At 36.2% G+C, this 23,377-nt stretch overlaps 1 protein-coding gene across 4 annotated transcripts in view; it reads right to left on the reverse strand.

The window, feature by feature from the left end:
* Nucleotides 1-3,360: 3,360 nt before the first annotated feature.
* SYT14 (synaptotagmin 14) overlaps nucleotides 3,361-23,377 on the reverse strand; it is a 219,762-nt gene continuing 199,745 nt past the window's right edge. For 3 of the 4 annotated variants that reach the window (XM_042976653.1, XM_042976654.1, XM_042976650.1), the window contains 2 exons: nucleotides 20,167-20,356; nucleotides 15,355-16,290 (listed from right to left, as the gene is read on the reverse strand). In XM_042976653.1, the coding sequence (XP_042832587.1) occupies nucleotides 15,977-16,290; nucleotides 20,167-20,356 (504 nt within the window). In that variant the 3' untranslated portion in view covers nucleotides 15,355-15,976. Of the gene's footprint in view, nucleotides 3,428-15,354; nucleotides 16,291-20,166; nucleotides 20,357-23,377 lie in introns of those variants that run through there. The other variant, XM_042976651.1, reaches the window with a different exon arrangement.

Here is a 23,377-nt window from a genome sequence, read left to right on the forward strand (position 1 = left end):
CCCCTCAAAATGGATTATAGACATAAATGTAAAATGCAAAACTATAAAACTTCTAGGAGAAAGAAAAGAAAAGAAAATTATCCACCCACAGTGATGGAGGTACATCAAAAGGACCCAGGAGCCAAATGAAAGGGTTCCCAATTGCCAAAGCCGGAACAATTTGAACAATGAAATAAACATAGTAGTACACACCCAAAGCATAAAATATCTGTGAGTCCCTATTGACATTAAATAAATAATTGAATAAACAAATGGGAGAAGAGACAAATCTTCTGTACAGAATCCCAAATAATATATCTAGATACTTGGCCTTCAAGACAGTAGAGTGTAACTACTTAAGTAACTCCTCAAGAGTGGGCACACAGAGACTTGCTTCCAAAGACTGCAGAATACAAAAGGAAAAAGGAGTAACTTCATGGTGGGGAAACCTGACAAACACTACCTTAGCCAGGTGATCAGAGGTCAATGTCAATAGTGATAACTGATGTTGGTAGCATGATAAATGTATTGAAAATGACACTTCCTGTGGTCTTCCACCCCAAAACCCATAACCTCAATCCAATCATGAGATAAACACTGAATTCTAATTGAGGGACATTCTACAAAATACTTCACCAAATACTCACCAAAATACTCCTCAAAACTGTCAAGGTCATCAAAGACAAGGAAAAGTGAGAAATTGTCAGTCAAGAGGAGCCTAAGGAGACAGGATGACTAAATGTAATGTGATGCCCTGAAACAGAAAAGGTCAAGTAAAAACTAAGGAAATCTGGTTAAATGATGGATTTAGTTACTGAATACCATATCAATATTGGTTTGTTAATTATAACAAATGTACCTTACATTTGTTAGTAACAGAAGACACTGGGTGTGGGGCATATGGGAACTCTGGTATTATCATCTCTTTTTTTCTGTAAATATAAAATTATTCCAAAATAAAGTTTATTTAAAATTATTTAAGTTTAGGGGTGCCTGGCTGGCTCAGTTGGCAGAGCATGTGACTCTTGATCTCAGGGTCATGAGTTCAAGCCCCACACTGGGTGTGGAGCCTACTTAAAAAATAATAAAATAAAAAAGTTTATATTGGCTTAGTATTGTTTTCCTATTAAAAGTTACTACTGTGTCAGAAATACAGGTTTTATCAATTAATGAATCAGAAATCACAGAGGCTATGGTGTTTCATAAGTCAAATTTCATGGTTAAACAAGAAATCTTTTCATTTCAGGGGTTATGAAAGTGTTTCTAAAATGTACTTGTATATTTTTCTTGCCTTGGTAAATAACACACATTAAACATAAACTTTCTTGGATGATTCCATGCAATTAAAATAAATAACTATAAAAAAAAGACAAAAAGCAAAACACCACCCCCACCTCCTACCCAAATGATTGTATGGAATTAAAATAAATACCAAAAAAAGAAAAAAAAAAAAGACAGTAAGCAAAACACTACCCCTACCCTTGCCCAAACTCTATCAGACACAGATTCATTAATGTCTGTTTTGGCCTGGATACTGTTTCATGAAGCTGTGAATAAGCTTCATGACGTACGAACAGGTCAATATATTGTCCTGAGGACCCCCAGTCCCGTGAGAGGCTGTGTGGGCTCTTAGCTCCTGTGACTCAGCCATTCCAGTGCTTCGCATGATGCCCCAAACCCCTTCCAGTCTTTACCTCTCTCCTAAATTCCAATCCTTTTGTTTCCAAATCATCGATATCTTCCACACAATGTCATCTGCCGTTTGTTAACAGCACAGCTTCTTCTCTGGACTCCTTTATTTGGTGGTGTCACCCCTCTCACCTGCTCCTCAAAACCACTCTATTTCTTTCCATCCCTTCACATGTCACCCCACACTCCAGTGCAATCATTCATCACATTCCAGAAACTCTCCCAGTACAGTCTCACAAATCTCACTTTTTTTTTAAAGATTTTTTTTTTTTAGATAATCTCTATACCCAACATGGGGCTCGAACTCCCAGCCCCAAGATCGAGAGTCACATTCTGTACTAACAGTTGCTCCTCACAAATCTCACTTAAAAAAACCCTCTCTACCCACCTAATCTAAGGCTGTTGGTATTATACTTTATATCTAGTGACTCAACATTTTTAAAACACACGGATTTTTTTAAAAAATAGCTTCCTAATTGATCCATCAGACTATACTTAAACTCACTCATTTATGGGGTTGAGTCCAAAAGTGTTTGGACTGAATTCAAGGTTGTTTATTTATTATTTTTTAAACAGTCTGGTTGCCATCTTGCCTCTCATAATGTTCCCGGCATCTTTGCCTTAATCCTGCTGAGTTATTTACTTGCTGCTGGATTTCTTCCTCCCTTTTCTCTGTTATTTTTCTAATGTTCTTAGAGCTTCACTTCTGTCTCTAGGTTTTGATGCCTAGGTTTTAGTTGCGTCTCTGGCATTCAACCCACCACCTCATCTCTTGGGTCATCGTTAGTGACCTTGTGTCTCTTAATTTGGTCAAGTTGGGGAGACAAGTGTTTTGAATTACTCTTAGTAGCCTTAAAAGCGCTCCTACAAATAACTTCTTCAGGTCGTGGTGGCAGGTGGTGTTCCTGAGACCTACCTCATTCTTTGGTTTTGGTTCCCCCCAAATCAGGTGTCAGACATAGTCCTTCCACATACTGTATGCAAGTTTGTCCCTTTGGCCATAGCACCACCACATTTGTCTTAGTTGCTGGCTTGGAACCATGAACTTACTCATTGGTGTTAAGGTAGGTGCTGCTGCAAGCACAAAATAGACCTGAAATCGGTAATAGCTCAAGTACACAGTTCATTTCTTGCCCATGTAACACTTCTTCTTCTGAAGAAACTGTTGGCTGGTGGGAAGGCGATTCTAGGATGTAAGCTCCTTTCATTTTGTGTCTCCACCGTCCCCTTGGACACTCGTCATCATCTGCAACCAGCTAAGGGATGGGGAAAGAGACCCTGAAGGAGGCATTTGGCCTACAAATGAGGCTTATTACTCCCACTCACATTCTATCTGGCTAGAACTTGGTCACATAGCTACAAATATTTGCCAGAAAGGCTGGGAAATGTAGCGTGTCTCCAGGAAGAGGAGAACAAAGATTTTATTAATTTTTTTTAATGTTTATTTATTTTTGAGACAGAGAGAGACAGAGCATGAAGGGGGAAGGGTCAGAGAGAGAGGGAGACACAGAATCCGAAGCAGGCTCCAGGCTCTGAGCTTTCAGCACAGAGCCCAATGCAGGGCTCGAACTCATGGACCTTGAGATCATGACCTGAGCCAAAGTCGGACGCCTAACCAGGCACCCCAAGAACAAAGATTTTATTAAACAGCTTACATTTTCCCTAAGGAAGACATCCTCAAGTCCCATCCAGCGATTGCAATGTTTTCCAAGTCCCATATCTCTGGTGACGCTCTCTCTTTTTCATCATGTTCAGTGACCTGGGAATTTAAAGACAAGTTAACCTGCTCTCCAACTCCACCAAATATATAATGTAGAGCAGGAAGTGGCTAAATACAATCACAATTCTCAATTGAAAAGGGGAATAATGAGAAACATACATCAGCCATCGATTCACAGCAGTGAAAACCCCTACTTCTCTCTAGAATAGTTTTTTATTTACTCTGGATCTATCCTGCCTTATCCATTATCTCTGTGGCCACCTGCTCTAGCTTCTGAGAAGGTTTACATGCTATGATTTCATTTGAAGCAGGCCTTGAGAACAACATGTCTCCTTCCTGGGGGGTTAAACAATTTTCATGCACATCCTTCGTGAACATGCAGTTTACCGGAGGTTGCTCTGAATGTGAGGCAACACTAAATAAATCTGATCTTTGCCACATGGTGAGTCCCTTTGTTTAGTTGTGCAGTCTTTTTTTTTTTTTTTTAATGTATTATTTTATTTTCGAGAGAGACAAAGACAAAGTGCGAGCAGGGGAGGGCAGAGAGAGAGAGGAAGACAGAGAATCGGAAGCAGGCTCCAGACGCCGAGCATATCTGCACAGAGCCTGATGTGGGGCTTGAACCCACAAACCGTGAGATCATGACCTGAGCCAAAGTCGGACACTTAACCAACTGAGCCACCCAGGAGACCCACAGTTGTGCAGTCTTGACAGGCCTTTCTTACTGAATACCACTTTTGGTCTTTTGTCTTAGTATTTGGGGTTCAGAAGCAGTAGACGTTTCAAGCCCCCAAGGCACTTAATCTCTGGGCTCTCTCCATTCCCTTCAATCTCTGCATGAAAATCATATACTTCCTGCCTGAGTTTAGTGCTTTCCTGTAATATTTTTCAGGAGAAAACATCTTGAGTAAGCTGTTATTCTGGCTCTTTGCATTCATTTCCCCTGAACTACAGGTTCATATGACCCCCTTCCAAGCGTAGCAGGCAACTGTTCCATCAAACGTTTTGCCCCTGAATACCATGGGTTCCAGTTTCTGCCTGCTGCTAAGCCCATGTAACATATTGCAAATGTTCATTCTCACAGACCCTCCCTGGAAGGTCCCAAAATTTGTTTTGGTTTTGATCATTTGTAGTAACAAGTGGACTTTAAAATGTGTAATGGCTCAAATACAATGGAGGGTTTTCTTCTTATTTATGTTAACATTCCAAGGCAAATATATCTGGTTGTCTCTTTCCTGTGAGGTGACTCAGTGACCCAGAATCGTTCTAACTCGTGACTTTGCCATTTCCTTGGCTTTCTGTTTCCTCTGTATCCAGCCAGTGGGAGGTGAAAGGAGGCATGCGAAAGGCACATTTATTTCTTAAAAAGCCTCTTGGAAATTGGTGCGCATCCTGTTTGCTCATACTCCACTGGCTAGAATTCAGTCATATGACCATTTCTAATTTCAAGGGAGGCCAAGAAATGTAAAGTGATCATATGACACAATAGAGGAAAACATGGATTTTGGTAACAGCGGGCAGTTTCTATCTTAAAAGGTTTGTTTGGAAAGTCTTCCCTTAGATATGTCAACATAGTATGCGCCTTCATTTTTTCCTCTAATTGATATGTTTATGAGATTCCTTATATAATGTGTTGTTTATTTGGCATTTAATTGCATAGAAGCATTTAGTGTATGATTTTATTATAATTCATTAAAAAGTACGAATCCAGCAAAATCTTTAACATATTTACTGAGACTTTTTATTTTTAAATTGGGAAGACCTTTACTTTCAAACGGGAACCGTGGAATATTTTGATCTGTGGAAAGAGTTGACTTAAATATTATTTTGCATTCCGGATGTCAAAAGAGTTACTACCAATTTGCAATTATATACCTGAATTCCTCTGCAATGATTACATATAATTTAATGATTTTCTAGTCGGAATGCCGATGTGCCTATTTTCTTCTGGAATTTCACTTTATATCAATTGCAATTCTGTGAAAGACAGTAAGCCATGACCCAAACGAATATCACTTTTTTGGAGTAAACTCATAAGCAAGTCTATTATTTTTGCCCTTCAACCTTAAATGTTTTAATAATGGAAGCCCAACATATCTGGGGGCAGGGGATGAATTCCGCAGCAAGTACTGGGAAGGGATACAAGTTCTTCAAACTTAGTTTAGATTCAATTATGAACCCATTTATGTTAAGCAGAAATGTTTCATGTTTTCATTGTGTTTCACTAGAGGCAACTCTTGCCAAAAAAAAAAAGTTAAACCAGGGAAATTGGGCATTGGTGTCGTACTCTTTTTTTTTTTTTTTCAACGTTTTTTTTATTTTTATTTTTGGGACAGAGAGAGACAGAGCATGAACGGGGGAGGGGCAGAGAGAGAGGGAGACACAGAATCGGAAGCAGGCTCCAGGCTCCGAGCCATCAGCCCAGAGCCTGACGCGGGGCTCGAACTCACGGACCGCGAGATCGTGACCTGGCTGAAGTCGGACGCTTAACCGACTGCGCCACCCAGGCGCCCCTGGTGTTGTACTCTTAAAAAAAGTTAAAAAAGGCTCCCGGTTAATTTATGGAACTAAGGATTCAAAGGCAGAGATTAGATAGCGTAACAACGTTGATTTCTGTCAGTTTTAAGAGCACTGAAGGTTTAAAAGTTCTTTTCAATATGGAAAATAGTGCTTGTTAAGTGTGTTTTTATAAAATCTTTGTTGCTGGAAATAAAATGGACATGGGAATGGAATATGAAAAACATATCTAAACTCAGGGTCTTTGGGAAAATGCCTAGAAAAAAAAGAATTGAAAATCAACAAACTGCTATTGTCAAATACAAAATGATTTTGTTAAACAGACTGATTACACCACTATGAAGTAGGACAAGTTCACGGTAACTCAAAGAGCAAGCTAGGGAACAGGGTGTGAGTACACAGAGTCCAGCTAAAGATCCTGAGATCCTTTTAAAGCCACTTCGTTTCATTCTTGATTTATTTGTGAACTTTAAAGGAGATTATTTTAAAATGTTTAAAGTTGTCTGTAATCTATTTTCTTTGGAGGTCACATTTGACTTAGAATTAAAGAAAACGACTCAAACATTTTGATAGCAATATTTTATAGCACATTGAAATGAGAATCCTTTCAAACTGGAGATCTTAATAACATTTACATGTATCGATCCGATATTTGCTTATGTGATCAACATTATTTTGGGTAAAAATCCTATTAATGCTTATTTGTCCATGGTAAGAATCAGGGCTGATTTTTGAGCACGCTCATCTGAGAAGACAGATGCTTCCCATTCCAGGTGAGGGCTAAAAGGTGAAGAGATTTCTTACAGAAAGGTGACGAGAAGGAACTTTTAAGCCACACAAAAATTTATTCTCTGGAAAACCAAACTGCCATTAAAATCTCCTTGGATTAATAATTTTAACAGTTTGTATATTGTTTACAGAGAGGTCAGCAATTTCTTCATGTAATACAATTATACAAAAGGGAAAAGGCACCGAGACAATCGGTGGGTAGATAGTAGAAAAGTAGACATGAGAATCAAACGCCACATACAGCACATTTTCAATTACATGAAAATGATTAAATATAAGCTCATTCTATAAAATGGGTCATTTCACACACGCATCTGTTTATATTTCTGACCCCAAAAGCAAATGAATTCTGGGACGATAGTACAACACTGTTGATAACCATACAGACACTTGTATATGTTAATAAGATCCATTAACGGTATACAGTCACTAGAAAATATGCTGGAGACAATTTAAGACCAAGGGAAATGTTAATCAGCAGTGCATTTCTTCAGGTTGTTTAACAGAGTTTTGCTCACAGAGCATTTAAACTTCATCACACTGTTATATCCATTATTAGAAAAATAAGTAAGAAAGCTCTGTAGAAACTATACTATTAAGGAAGCTTCTTTGCCTCAAAAAAAAAAAAAAAGAAAGAAAAAAAAAGAAAATAGGAAGAAAGGAAAGAAGCAAAGTAAGGGGATATTGAATATAAGATTCCGCTAACTGAATTTTCCATACAAATTACATTATTTTGAGAAATAAAGCACAATGCAAGAGTACTGAGCAGTGCTGAACATCATGAGTTTTAGAAAAGGAATAGATCCTAACATTTATCAAGACCCTTAAAGCTCATATAATAACTGGTTCTTCATCAAGACTAACTGAACTGAAAAGGAACTTGGATAACACTTCTTTCAAAATTCTAGTAGAAATCCAGCCAAAGGTTAGCTGTCCTCTCTATGATAGTTTTAAAGATTCCTCAAAATTGTTGCCACTATATTTTCACCACAAAAACAGAAATCATCTAATTCAAATTATGCAGAAACATTATAAATGAACTTTGTAATGCAAGCTGCTATTGGAAATTTTTCTCTTAGTAAATTTAAAGTAATTATTTATAATTTCAAAATACTGTTAGAAGTATCACCATTATTTTCTAGCTGTGCTTCAAATATTGTTTAAATATACTTAAATACTAAGCGAGCCGATTTATATGCAAAGCTACCCTGGTTTCCCCTCACAAAACAAATGTGACGTAATTATAGAATGTCGTAAATGTTCTCAATATTTATTCGGAAGGACTGCCCCAAAAGAAACGTGCCATCTCCACGCCCTCCTCCAACACAAGCCTTCCTATGATGCCATGGTCTTCACTTCAGTTTTCCTTTTTTGAAATTCTGTCCAGTTATCATTAAAACCACAGCTTTTAAGCGTTCCTCACAAAAATTAAAAAACAAAATGTCCAAGCAAAAGAGAGAAGACCAAAAGGAGGGAATTGGAGGAAATTTAGGACATAATGTCCTAAAATCTCATTCTTGAGAAGTTGGCTTCCACTCCATTAGGATTAGAATCAGGGTTTATGGAGGGAGGTGGGTGGGGATGGACAAGATGGCTGATGGGCATTAGGGAGGGCACTTGCTATGATGAGAACTTGGTGTTGTATGTAAGTGATGAATCACTAAATTCTACTCCTGAAACCAATACGGCACTATATGTTAACTAGAATTTAAATAACAGTGAAAAAAAAGAGGATCACTTGTAGGTATTAAAGTTGCCATCCTACACCAGGGCTCTAAGATATTGTTCTTTTAGGCTTTAGGGGTCTTTTCTCTTATTGGTAGTTATGTATTAGTTTCATCAACACTAATGAAGGTTATGAACAGGAATCACTGGTGAGGACCTACCCCCAGCGTATAAAAGGTTTGGTTGTTACTGAAAACAATAGCGTGTGGAGGACGTGAGCACACTCAGAAACCGACAGACAAGTGCTGGTAAGAAGTTCACAGCCACCCCCTTCAACCAGATGTGAGGCAAGGTAAGCAATCAGTCTTAGAGATATGGGAAAATTCCTATTTTTTCTCATTAGCACAAAATAGTCATATTTAATATTAACTGCTTCGATTTATGGAAATAAGCATTCCAGCAATATCTGAATATATAAACAAATTTCATAAGATTATTTTTTCAGTGTATAATGGGGTATTGCATTTCATGTATTGGGTATTCATTTTAAAAATAATGTGTCAGGTGAGAGATCACATGTTAAAGGAATAAACAGAAAGGTAGTAAGGGTTTTCTTTTTAAAGTAGCCTTGAATATTTAAAAGACAAGCTCAAACATCAAATACTAATCAGAATAATAAAGAAAAGGGTGAAGAAGGAAACTCAAATAATAGGACAATTTAAGATACAGACTGTCAGACTGACATTGAAATAATGTCAAAAATCTTGCAAAACTATTGCCATAGCAGTGACTTTGTTTTCAGTCATTTAGAAATATTTATGTGCTAACGGTTGAGATTCCATGATAAAATTATGCCAAACTTTTGTTAGATTAATCAAGTTTCCTTCTCTGCCCCCAACCCACACAACATCTACCTAGAGTACTTCACACTCGTGGAGGCAAAGTACAATAATCACCAGAGCAACAGCTAACCTCTAGTGGCTACATATGACCATGCTTTGCTCTCTCTAGTCTTAGACAAAACCTGTCTGATCCCTGTGACTAAGGAAAAAAAAAGTCCAGGTATCACTTTTCGATAGGTATTACTCAGCTTTGATGAACTCTGGTATTTAATGTGAATGCACATGAATGCAAGTGGGGGAAAAAGGCACAGAGGAAGAGAAAAAGAACAATTTTAAAAAGAAACATTACCTGTCTTAAATAAGTAAATAAGTAAATAAATAAATAAAAATAAAATGAAACATGCTTGTCTAAATGTGGAGAGAAAGAACAAGTTTCATTTTTGATAATGGGCTAATAATTCTAGTCTATTATACACTTTCACATTAAACTTGCATTATGACCAGACCAAACACAATGATACAGCAGCAGTTACAAAACAGCCCAATTCCATACCACATTATTTCAAATACTCAATTAGCTGCATTTTTCAGTGGGTCAATCACAGATCTTTGTTGGGGGAAAAAACTTCCAACATGTAAAATATATTCATGCAAAATATTACACCAGAGAAGAAGGTACAGCGACATTTTAAATGACGGAAAACAGAAACTCAGATGAACCTAATACACAGCATTTATCTTTAGAGACGAGAAAGACCCGAGGCTGCTGTATCAACTTGATATTTGAAATAAAAGATCCTAAGAAAGAGCAAAAACCATCAAGGAAATAGAGATTAGAAAAGAGGTGACAGAAACACTGGTGTTGCCAGTGAAGAATCCAGGATGAGTGTGAAGACAGAGAAGCCATTTAAGATGACAATAAAAGGCAACAGACCTTATTCTACACAGGAATGAAAACTGCCACCACCTTCAGCTGTTAACTACAAAACTTACCTACAGGTCAGTCTCATTTCAAGGAGAATACTGACAGAGAGAGACAGAGAGGCAAATATCTCCTCAGACTCTCTGCCTTATATTTATCACTGGAAAGACAGTTCACAGGGAAATATTTGAATAATAATCCAAAGTAATTTTCAGGAATCATAAAACCAACATAATAGAATTTATTATACCAAGGAACACTTTGAAAAAGTTATGTTGAATTGTGAAAGTACAGGGACTCATGATTCAATATCGCTTTTAATGTTTTCATTAAATATTTTTCTTTTTAAGGAAGCACAAATAAAAGATCAAAAGCACGAATCCTAGTCTTAACCTCACTCTTATTTATCACAATTACACTTAAGTTTAATCTGTGGATGCTGAAACATTGCTGTCAGTAATTCTCTATCATGAGCTCAATATTCTACACCAAGGTAACTCAGGCAGAATTTCCTGGGAAGCTTAATAAAATACAGATTCATAGGTTTCACTCCAGACCAAATAAAACAAAAATCTCTGGAGGTGGGGCTTTGGAATACAAATTAAGCTCTCAGAATAATTCTTAAAACACACGGTAGTTTGGGGCACACTATAGTTGTTTCAAATTTTGCCCTTGGAGAGAATATATTCCTTGATGGCAATCTAATCTGTGTTTATTCTTTAAGATCCAACTAAAGGGCAATTTTCTCCAGGAAGATTTTTCTGATCCCATGTTGTACTCCTCTACTAAATGTGTATCATTCTGCGGCTATCTTCTCACCTTAGGATGCAAGCTTTGTGAGGGCAGAGACTTTGTCTATCTAATATACTATCTCTGCATCTGTAGCACTTAGAACAATACATTACACATAGTAGGTGCTCTTATAAATATATGTAAAATAAAGGAATGAATAAATCCATGCATTGCATAAAATTCATAAAAAACTGAGACCTATATAACAGTATCATTGATTTATTCTGTAGGAAATTTAGCTCGATTCAGTATTTATTATGTGCCTACTATGAGCACAGGGCACATAAAGATAGTAAGACAAGGCATTAACTCATATTAAGGGAGAAAGAAAAACATATAATAAAATAAGCTGTAATGCGGTTAAACCTTAATAATGAGTATGAAAGAAACATAAATAAAGTGCAATGAGAGCACAGAGGAAGACGGAGGTCATTCCTCTCACCACTGATATGGGCGAGATACCTGCTAAAGGATACAGGATATCTCCTTCATGGGGTAGAAAGGGGATCATATACAATTAAAGTATCTTGGATTCCCAAAACTGGACAAGGAGAACAAACTGATTAACATACTTTCAGAATGTAAGCATAGGCTAAACTTGTGGAGTAAATTAATCTCCAAGTCCCTGGAAATCAAAGTCCTCTACAAACTATCACACACAAGTACCATTTATATCCTGAGAAGAAAAAAAAAAATCTGATCTTCTTTTCTTCTTTGTCTTGTATTTCTCTTTCCCAAGCTCTGTTTTGTTCTTCTCTTTTTCCAGTTCTGCCATTCCATTTAGGTGGGTGGCATTACTGGTGAATATAATGTTGTTCTGTTTTTCTTGCAACTAGTAAAAAGGGGTGCAATTGCAGTATGTGTAGTATAGGTTTTAGAGTAATTTACAGCTGGATTCTAATCCTCGATCTACTATCTGCTTACTGGGTGACCTTGGGCAAGTCTGCTTAACCCCTATGCTGCGGTTTCTTCGGCTATAAGATGTGAAAATATTACCTAGTTCATAGCACTGTTGTGAGAATCAAACAAAATAAAAAGTTACTACGCTAGAACTTAATTATAGAAGTTACCATCATCTTATTATGCATTTTGGTGGGCACAGATGCTACTTTAAAGTTAATTTCAAAAATGTCCCATAATGTATTTAACTTTCTGCTCAATATGGAGTTTGGTGATAATGATGGCTACCTCCAGTGCAGGCCATAGGTGAACTGGGAATGGTGAATGGAAAACAAAACAAAACAAAACAAGAAATAAAGGCTTTTGGATAATAATTATCAGTGCGAAATAATGTAATAACTATCAACGAGAAAAATCTCTATGAATTGACCATCCAGTCCTTGTGGGCAAACGGCAATTTTATGTTAGTGGATTTGTGTCATTTCTATTCACACCTGGAAAAATTTGATGACTATTGCTCTTACTTCATCTAAAATTTATACCTTCAAATAGCCTCTCCGTTCACTTGAAAAGCTATGATATCATTTGGTTTCCATCGTCATCTTAAAGACCATCCTTAATTCTATGACCTATTTCCCCATTGGTGCTATCTTACTTTGCAGTCATTGATTATGCTTCTGATTCACTTGATAAATAAATGAAAATAATGATGTGGTATTGAGAAAATGACTTAACATGTAGCCCTGGTCATCTGCACTAGGTTGGATGAAACCACCCTACCAGGCCCTACACGGAAGCATGCATATGCTAATCAAGGTAGCTTAGATGTTTTCTTATTGGTTTTTCCTGGTTAAAATCGTGGTCCAATTTATTACTTTTGTCACTAAATACAACATTATTGAGAATTCACTGGATACATAGCAGTAAGATAGTCAAACGGATTTCACACAAAATGTGGACAGTACAGAAGACACAAGGTTACAGAAGAAAGCCCCTGAAAGGTAAGAGGATAGTATACTAACCAAATTTTTCACTGATTTGAAACACACTTTGTTTCCTGGGCAGTAATAAATGACTACGTTTTGCAGCTCATCTGGGAGACAGATAAAGCCTCTAATTCCAGGCTCAGAAGCTCCCATGAATGCCAGTCAATTGCCATATTTGGACTATCTCATTTTATTAAAGAACTTAGGGGGTTTAAGAGAGCAATAAGAAAGTGGGTTGTCTTTCTCACAAGTTTCTGAGACAACACCTGCTGCCCACCAGTGGGCTCCTATTTGCTGTAAATCACTGAGATATAAGATTTTGCCTTTATGCTTTCATGCAAATTTAAGCACACAAAAGAGCAGTAGTACTGTCTTGTACATTAGATTCAGTAGAGTGAAGTGGGTCTCTCGAGACCTATTTCATCTTTTTCTAAAAGAATAGACAAATTTGGGGGAGTAATTACTCTAAGTTGTGTCAATCCACAAGGTACAAAGATATATATTTTGCTGTGTGTGGAGGAGAATGGCAGCAAATAGCACCCAAAACCAAATTTAATTTCTAGTAAATACAGAGAGGAGAAAAAACAATCCATAAACTTGATCAATGGGTTTCTAATTAATTAGTTATCTGAAAAAGCCAGGGCACCTTCACCTTTTCGTGTGTGTGTGTGTGTGTGTGTGTGCAGTATGCATGTAGGTGTGTGTGTATACAGATACACGTACACATAATTCATAATCTTTGAGGACTTGGCAGCTGGGGTGGAGGTAGGGTCCTTCGTGAAAAGTTTTAAAATTGTTGATTAATTTTTAAGTCATTGGACTTGATATCTACACCAGATAACCCCATAAAGATAGATCAAAGCACATGCACAATTCTGGACTGAGTCTGCAGAAAGACAGATTTAGCAAATAACAGCTAGTTAGGTCTTTTCGTCAGTGAAGGAGAAAGCACCACACTGGTCTCATAATATGTTTGATTATTGATTAGGCTTTGTCACAGCTACAGATATGACTCTTCTCATTAAGAAGATCTCAGTTCTTAGCAATACAGTCCGTTGTTGTGAAGCCAGAAGAGATACTTGTAGCATTGAATGCTTAAATCCAGTTTCCCAGTAAGGTGTGCATTCCCCAGCCCCACCCCACCTTTAAATCTCTTTCCACTGTTGAAAATATGTATGCGAGAGAGTTCACCATTTGATGCACATTCTAACTTTATAACTTAACTCATCTATAAAAAAACCTGGAAAACACTTATTAGTGTAACAATAAAAGAATAGATCTTTCCCTTTAATGCAACTCTGTAACATACATTCTTAAACCTCATGTCACCCAATATGGCATTTGTATTTTATCTTCTAATTCATGTTATGAATGCATAGAGCTGCCATTTTTTAAACTAAAAAATATTAGGAGTTCACTGTCTTTTTGGATTTCTTTTAAGGCCTTTTCAGTAGAGCCAAGCTGATGCGATAATGTCTATGCATGGTTTTGTTATTGTGGTAATAACAGGTCCTAGCTTACCATAATATATAGTACTTAGTTGGGTCTGGGAACAATGGTATAGTGCTTTTTGGTAATTGGTAAATAGTATGTTTTTGTCTAGTTTAATTAGAAATCAGAAAGAGAGAAAGAAAATATTTTTCATATATACAAAACATTCTATTTAATAAAGTATATGCATAAAATTATATACTGGGTAAGAAGCGAAATTAAAAAGAAAACAGCTTATAATATTCCTGATTAATAAGAGTTCTAAATATAAAAACAACAAATGGAAACGCCTTGCCATTTAAAAAAATTAGCACATTATACAACTTTTACAGACTTCAGAGGAAATAAAGATCTTGTGACACTGTTCTGAGGAATCTTTACATTTATAAAAATCGAAGGCCTAATTTTGCAAATACAACTTTCAAGCTGTATGAGCAAATTTAACTTACATGAAAGGCACAGGATGACATCACGTTGAAGAACGTATCTGTAAATTTCATAAAATCTAGTCACAAGTCACTAGAAATTTCATAAGGAATCTCAGAACTGTTTTTAATATGATGTTCTGACTCAAACTGAGAACTGGAGAGTCTTTATATCACAAGTACAAATTCAAGAGTGAAGAAGACTGAGAGAGAACAGTTTCTTATTTAAATGCTACCTGCTTTATGCAGTGTTGTTACGAAGTTCTCAGAGCAGATAATTAAAATTAAAATTCTCTTGAACTTGAATTGTTTTCAATTTTCAACAGCTTATCTACTATTTTTTTTAGTTTGTAAAAAATGTATTTTCACGTTACTACAATTTTAAAGAGTCAGTCGTGGAAAGAAATGTTAAAGTCCTGCTCTATTAGCTTCCTACATTGGAATACAGGAATACAGAAAGTGCTTTCAACAGAAAGTTACGTAGTTCTACAGGACAACCTGTCTAAAAGACTTGCAAGGGACCAGTACAGGGACTGGGTCTCTTTGGATCAGGCAAAAGCAGAGGCAAATGAAGAAATGAGCTTTTTTTCCAAAGTGACATATAAAAAAAATTCCTTTATGAAAATGAAGACTCGCTTGCACTTAAGATTTAGTGCTATTAAGAAGAACTGAGGCACAAGGAAACTAAGTGCACAAAGGAAAAATATCTGAAATGAAAGTGTTTTCTATGTAATCGAAACCCTTCGCCGTTAGATATGCCTCATGACAGAGCCGGAGACGTACTTCTTCAGATTAAAGAACATTACCAACCCCAGGGACAAGCCAGTCAAAATACGTGTTTCCTGGTTAGCGTTTGTGGGGGTGGGGGCGGCGGGGGGGGAGAGGACACTACAACAGTGTTGCAACTAAGGATTCTGATTTTAAAAAATCGGTTACAATTTTGATTTTTCATGAAAGTCCTGGCTCTTTGCTAAAGTGAAATTAACTTCAAACCAAAAGCATGTTCTTAAAACTCTGGAGAACTGTTAACTGTGATGATGTAAGTTTCTCATTTCCCAAACAAGCTCTACCAGAGACACATCTTTTCTTCCTTTATGTCAGGATTAGACGCTCTTTCCACAGAATTTAAAGCATTCTGGTAGAAGGTTGAGGATGACGCTTCAAAGAACAGCTCTTCTAATGGTGACTAGGTAAAAACAGTAACGCTGCAATCAGAAATAATGCTGCCTTGGACTGTAATTGCTTGTTTATCCTATTCATCATGACTCTAGTAACGCATGCCATCTACACACTTGCTGTCCCTTCGACTCTTTCATTTCAGTCCAGTGATTGAGCTCCTCTTCTCCAGAGCTGTTCAGACCTAAAGAAATCCAGCCTATCATCTCTTTCCTTTTCATGCTGCGTTTGTTATACACAGACAGTATGAGTGTCACATCAGAAAGTTGAAACAGGGCCACTTGAAAAACAAATGTTTCCTTGTATACTGGATTAGGCTGCCCTCTGCGGATGGATGTCTTGCATTTGGACATCTCTTGACCCATGGAATTCAGGAGAGTTAATTTAACATACGTATCTAAGGAAAAAAACAACAACATACCACAAATATCATTTGAAACAAACTCAAGACACCTTACTTGTGACATCTGCCGAGAACATTAAGTATTTATACTTTATAAGGATATGGTGTATACCATGTTTCATGGAATTTCAACTGATTCCATTTTGATGTAGACGCTTATTCAATGTGCCAAGTACAGAGAATGCTAGGTAGGCAGAAAATCTTTTGTGGGTCATAATATCTTAACCTCGCTATTTCTACGTTATAGTTAGAATTTAAAGGTATACCTCATAATCCTTCCTCCACCCTCCCATCCTCCGCTTCCCCTCCCCCCCCCGCTCCCCAGCCTTGACCTCCCACTCCCACCCCTGTCCAACCCCATCCCCATTTAGCTTCACTAAGCAGGACGTCATAGCATTAATAAACACTTAGCAAGCTCAATTAGCCACAACACTGTAAAGCATTCCACTGTGTTTTCAGAGAATAAGAATAAACAAACAAATAGAAATGAAGGCAAATGGAAAAGAGGAAAAGAAGACAAGAATGCAAAGATGACATCAAAACAGCTTAGGATGAAATGTCAAAAAAATCTCTGCATGGATGTGGTTTTTAAATATATTTTAAAAACATTTAAAAGGGCCAAAATGAAGCCAAATGCATTAGGGTTCAAAGTTTAGCAAATCAAGTAAAACTTTCTCCTGGTTTCATGCAAGAGTACATTTAATGTGCTTTTTGGATAGTTAAAATAAATACTACAGGGATTCTTTTTTGGCATAATTGAATGCGAAATTTAAAGTATGGTATTCTTAACTATTTTCATGAATTAGAAAAAAAACTGATGTGATGTTTCGTGTACAAAGTGAAACACAACAGTTCATCGCCTGGTTATTTGGAAGATAAACCCTCTCTTCAAACAACTGTGTTTTCAAGTTGGTTAGACTCATGCAAATGACCTTCAGCATGGTGATCCATCATGTGTACTTCATATCGAAATTTCAATTAATTTTAATGACAATTGCAATATTTCTCATGAAATATCTATTATAGGAATCAAAATACAATAAATGAAAAATAAAACCTTTAATTTAAAAAGTTTTGCTTATTTTATACATACTCTGAATACCATCATCCATAATCAGAGATAAATTCTAAGTTAGTTTTATTTAAAGTACCACAGATAATAAATGTGCATTTTGTTTTGGAAACCAACATGGTGGACAGCTTCACTGCTGGCAAGTTTTAGGGTATTTTGTTTTTGCATGAAAAGACAACATCCAATTAGCCTCTACAGGAACTCACCTCGGATTATATAAACCTGTCCACCTATCAAGTGTTTTAGACAACAGAACAGTCCATCTGACAACAGGGGGTGGAAAGCAGTAAAAGAAATAATGACCAGATGTCAATTGTTGGGTGAAAGAGGGTCAAAGGTTAGAATTAAAGAGGAAACACTGTTCACTGGGGTGGAAGAACACAAAACTTCAGCATTTTAATTGAGGCAGAGGGCTGAACAAAAGGGTTGCTGGGTAAATTTCATGGAATGAGAATTTTTAAGGTCATTGTGTAATCTTAAACAAAAATTACACTGTTTTAAAGGGGGACATCTTTATAATGATATCCTCTTGGTCTAAAGCACATTGAACATAGAATCATGCAAATTATCAGACTATAAAAGACTGAATAGAAGTCATTATATAATTATTATTATGCTAAGTTTTGAAGTCTATCCATGCAATATTAAATATTTCAAATACTTCTATTACTTTCAATGTAATATAAAGTTAAGTTAAACAAAAGAAAATAGAACTGTCAACATTTTTGCTCTTGAATGTCCCCATGTTTCTTTCGATTATTCAGTCGATAACACAGTTCAAGGCCTACAACCAGGTATATACAAAGGGTCACCATCTTATATAATGTATACAGTATACGACAAACTGATACATTACTTTATAAATACTCCACTTCTTACAATTAATTTTAATGTTGACTTTTTTTACCTACTAGCTGCTTCCCAGTTAACACCATTAACCACCCCGATGCTGATGATCTAATTCTAAAATAGAATTGTTCTATTTTAAATTGTTTTATTCTATGAATTGTTCTAACTAACCCTTACCTACTCTAAGTTTGGATGCATTATAACCTCTCACCCTGTTTATTATCCAACCCTGCTCTCTTCATTTTAGCTCTGGTTAGTGTTTCTCTGTTTCTATCAGAGTGGGTACAGCAAGGACAGAAAGGCAAGCATATCATTCCATTCTGCTATTTTTTAGTATTTCAAACTGGGTATTTGTCAAAAAATCAAACTGTTAGCTAAAGCACAAATGGCAAACTGATAGCTGCTGGCCGGATGTAACCCCACATACTTATTTTGTTTATCTGTTACAGTGTTCAGAAGTTTTCGATTTCAATGTCTTGAGGCTGGGCATGCATGCTTGCATCTGGCATGTGCCTCACCATGCTCCTTATCTCCTGCCTGCAAAGTTTGTTCATTTAAGGTACTTTCCAGGCCAGGCCACGTGAGTTTGCATTCTAAATAGGTATCAATAAAGATAACCCTGGCCACACTTCCAAAGTTGTTTATTCTGGTAATTGCTTCCTTCCCCCCTCTGAATTGGGGGACAATAATAATTCCATCCCTCTTTTATGCACCTTCATCTGACTTCAGTCTTAGATAACCCTGTGAAAGACACAACCTTAATTTCACATATGAGGAAACAGACTTAGGGGGAGTTCGGTTATTCATCCAAGGATAGAAATATAAACATAATTTTGGCCTTCTGACTTTTAATTCAGGAAGAGATACATTCCATGATGTCTGTAAGAAGCAAGGTTTCCAATATTACTTAGGGAAAATCAAATATATTTTTATGACTTTTCACTTAAATTGAAAAGAAAATGTTTAGGACATTGGGAGGTAAAGTTCATTTAATTCAAGGGTAGAAAAAGTTTCCCCTCCAATAATTATTTAATACTTGGAGTAAAAGATGGCTTTTAAGCAAGTCTGTGAGAAATCTTTAAGCAAATTTAAGGTGGCCATTACTAGTTAAGATTTCCTTTCAATTGTTTAGGGCACTAACAGCCTTAATTTTAGAGAAGTATAAAGAAGCTGCTACATTCCTAGCTTATTTCTACAGATATCAATAAACATTAGGGAGGTGTACTGACAGTCTCTCTGTACTCCCATAATCCGCCCCCATGCCCCTGAGCGGGAAGAGAGATAAGGAGAGGGGAGTGAAAGGCATAGGGACCAGAGCAGAGGCATACCTTCTCACTTTCCTTTCCTAGTGTCTAGGGGAAATATCAAACTATTCCTTATTCTGTTTGTCCTGGTAAAGGCAAAGCCACGCCATTTAAGAAAAGACTGCAGGCAGTACCGATTTATAATATTAAGGGAGGGAAACTGTGAAGAAGCAGTTTCTTCTTAAATTATCATAGGGGAGAAAAGAGAAAAAAATATAGAAGTATAAACATTAGTTCATAGTACTGCATGCAGACAGAAAATACAACATCAATCTTAAGTTGACAACAACAGCCATACAGATTCCTGTGATCGTATCTGTGGAATATTAACTTTAAAAAAAAAAACTTGTAACTTTTTCTAGCACTGGAAGATAATGGCTATGATAGGGATAATTTATTCGGCAGGCACTATGAAAAATTAAAAGTCTTGTCTCCTTACAATTAATATTTTGAATTTCAAATTTTTCTACTTCCCAAATGACTGGAAATAGAAAGCATGAAACAGATTAGCTGATGATTATTACACCATTTCATTTTGATCAGTTAAGACTAAATGATAGGACTGAGGCCCTTAACACTGAGAGTCCCGTAAGTGCAGAAAACAGAAGAATTAAAAAAAAAATTTTTTTTTTTTTTTTTACTCACTGGGTGGTCTGTTTGCTGCCAAGTTTTTGAAGTGGCTGCCTTTTATCACTTCTGCTGATAGTCTGCCAGTTGTGGCATTGTAAAGCAGGCCAATGAGGATTTCTGGAACGGAGCCATGTTCAAGAGACTGGCATGAGGATGTACTTTCGCTACAGGACATTTCTGACATGCTCATTTGGGAGTCACAGCCCTGTAATCAAGAATGAAATCTTTATAGTATTTTTAAAAAAAAAGAAAAAAAAGATATATTAAGAGATACAGCATAAATGCTGTGTCATTACAATTGGGTAAATCACAATAAAGACAAGAGCTGCAAGCAAAATTCCCAAAAAGCTAGATTCGAAGTGTTGTTCTTAGCATATTTTAGTCTCTGGATCTCTCTTCATTACACAGCAAAGAAATAATAGGACATGAGTAGGTTTCATAAATCCCCATGTATTTATATACAGATCAGAAAGGATAAACTTCTTAAACTCATAGGTGTCAGTGAACTATTTTTGGAATGTGAAAAATTGTTGTTTAAAGACTTATTAACCTTAAAGACTGACACAGACTTAGGCTCAATTACATTAAGCATAAATGTCTTTACTGTGTCTTTAATGACACAGAGTGGAAAACTTTGATTAAATAAACAAGACAAAAAGATCTGCTACTTGTAAGTCAATATGTAAAACTGAGATATAGAAAGTTTAAAAGGATGGGAAATTACTTATCATGCAAATGATAACCAAGAGAAAATTGGTATAGATAGATCAGTATAAGTCAAGGTTAGCTTAAAGGCAATAACCTCTACTAGAGAGGAAGAGTAAGCTCAATTTGAACTTTCATTTTACCAGGAAGATAAGGTAACTCCAAATTTGCAAGCACTTAGTAACAGGTGCTTAAAATACAGAAAGCAGAATTTGCCAGAACTAGAAAGAGAAGTAGGCAAATCAACAACTAATGGGGATAACTTGAGCATACTTCTTTCAGTAACTGACCAAACAGATAGACAAATAAATGCAGTAAAAATGTAAGATTTGAATATCACAATAAGCAAAACTGACCTAAGGGTAGTATGTAGAACACCATACCCCACAACTATGAAATATACATTTTTTCAAGCACACAGTGGTAGTTTTACAAAACTAATTACAAAAATAAAGCAAAGAGCAAAGATTTTTAAATGGCAGAACTCTTTCAGGATAGGTCTTTTAATCAGGCAGAAATCAAAACTATCTTCTAGTAAAGAGGAAAAAGTGCCCTATATATTTGGAAATAGCCCATGGTAACTAAATGATAACGAAGACAAGTTATCTGAAAAGAATAATAAAAATAAACACTGGAGAGTCCAATTTAAGAAGAGAGAAGGCACAAAAAACAGGAATGAAAAAGGAGACGTCACTACCTATGCTATGGATTATAAAAACATAAAAGGAAGGTAAAAAAAAATTTCTTCCAACAAATTTGAAATTCTGATGAAATGGATAGATTCCTGGAAAACTACAACTAACCAAAATGCACACAAGAAGAAATAAAATATCTAAATAGTGTTACTGAAAAAATTGAATTTATAACTAAAAACCTTTCCAAAACAAAAAAAAAAAGAAAAAAAAAAACTAAAAAACTTTAGGTAGATGGCTTCACTGGTGAATTCTAATTAATACTGCTAATCTTATGAAAACTCTTCCAGATGGGGAAAGAGGAAACACTCTCCAGTTTTACTTCAAGACTCTAGCAAAACCTTAAAGACAAAGCCTGACAAGGACATTATTTAAAAAAAAAAAAAAAATTACAGGATTTTCTCATTCATGAACTTTGATTTCAAACCCTAAATAAACAACTGGCAAACCAAATCTAGCAATATATAATATCATACTTAATAGAAAAATTTTTGGATGTTTCCCCTTTGAAATTGGGGATGTGATAATAATGCCAACCATTACCACTTCTAGTTAACATTGTAGTGGAGATTCTACTCAGTGAAGCCTTACTAAGCCTTACTAGCCTTACTTAGCTTACTAAGCCTTACTAGCCTTACTAAGGGCAAGAAAAGAAAAGAAAGGAAGAGAAGAGAAGAGGAGAGGAGAGGAGAGGAGAGGAGAGGAGAGGAGAAGAGAAGAGAAGAGAAGAGAAGAGAAGAGAAGAGAAAAAGAAGAGAAGAAAAGAGAAGAGAGGAGAAGAGGAGAAAAGAGGAAATGAAGGAAAAGGAAGTAAAAGAAAAGGAAAGAAAAGCTATGGAAAGCCTTACTAGCCTTCTAAGGGCAAGAAAAGAAAAGAGAAGAAAAGAAAAGAAAAGAAGGGAAGGGAAAAAGAAAAGAGAAGAAAAGAGAAGAGGGGAGAAGAGAAGAGAAAAGAGGAAATGAAGGAAAAGGAAGTAAAGGAAAAGGAAAGAAAAGCTATGAAAAAAAGATTTGGAGGGGAGGAGATAAAACTCCTTATGTGCCTATTATGTAACTATGTGTACCTGGAATCTAAACAAGTGCACAGATGAATCACAATTGCATACAAAGATAAAAATTATAAACCAACACATTGTTATATACCAACTAAACTTTGAGAATACAATTTATTCAAAAATAGCATCTGTTAGAACATAAGATATAAAATATCCAGGAATAAATGTACAAATGATATGTGAGGCCTCTACATAGAAAACTATGAATATTACTGAGGCAAACTGAGAAGTGCTACATAGATATACCACATTAATGTATTAGAAAGCCCAATTTTGTTATATCCTCTCCAGATTGACCTGTAGACTAAATGCAGTAACAGTCAAAATCTCAATAGGTTTCTTTGTGGAGCTTGACAAACTAATCCTAAAGTGCTCATGGTATATGCATACAATGCAGGATTACTCGCCCTTAAAAAAGAAGGAAATCCTGCCATTATGTGACAACATGGATGAACCTGGAGGACATGAGGCTGAGTGAAATAAGCCAGGCACAGACAAATACTGCATGATTCCACATAAACGAGATATCTAAAAAAGTCACACTCACAGAAGCAGAAAGCAGAATGTTGGTTGCTGAAGGGTGGGGGTAGAGGAATGAAGAGGTGCTGTTCAATGAGCATAAAGTTACAGTTATGCAAGATGAGTAAGTTCTAGAGGTCTGCTGTACAACCCAGTGCCTGTAGTTAACGATACTGTGTTGTATACTTACGCATTTGTTAAAGGGTGGACATCGTGTTAAATGTCCTTTTTACCAACATATAATATAATATAATA

The sequence above is a fragment of the Panthera tigris genome, chromosome F3, assembly GCF_018350195.1.
Source record: "Panthera tigris isolate Pti1 chromosome F3, P.tigris_Pti1_mat1.1, whole genome shotgun sequence".
NCBI classification, from domain to species: domain Eukaryota; kingdom Metazoa; phylum Chordata; class Mammalia; order Carnivora; family Felidae; genus Panthera; species Panthera tigris.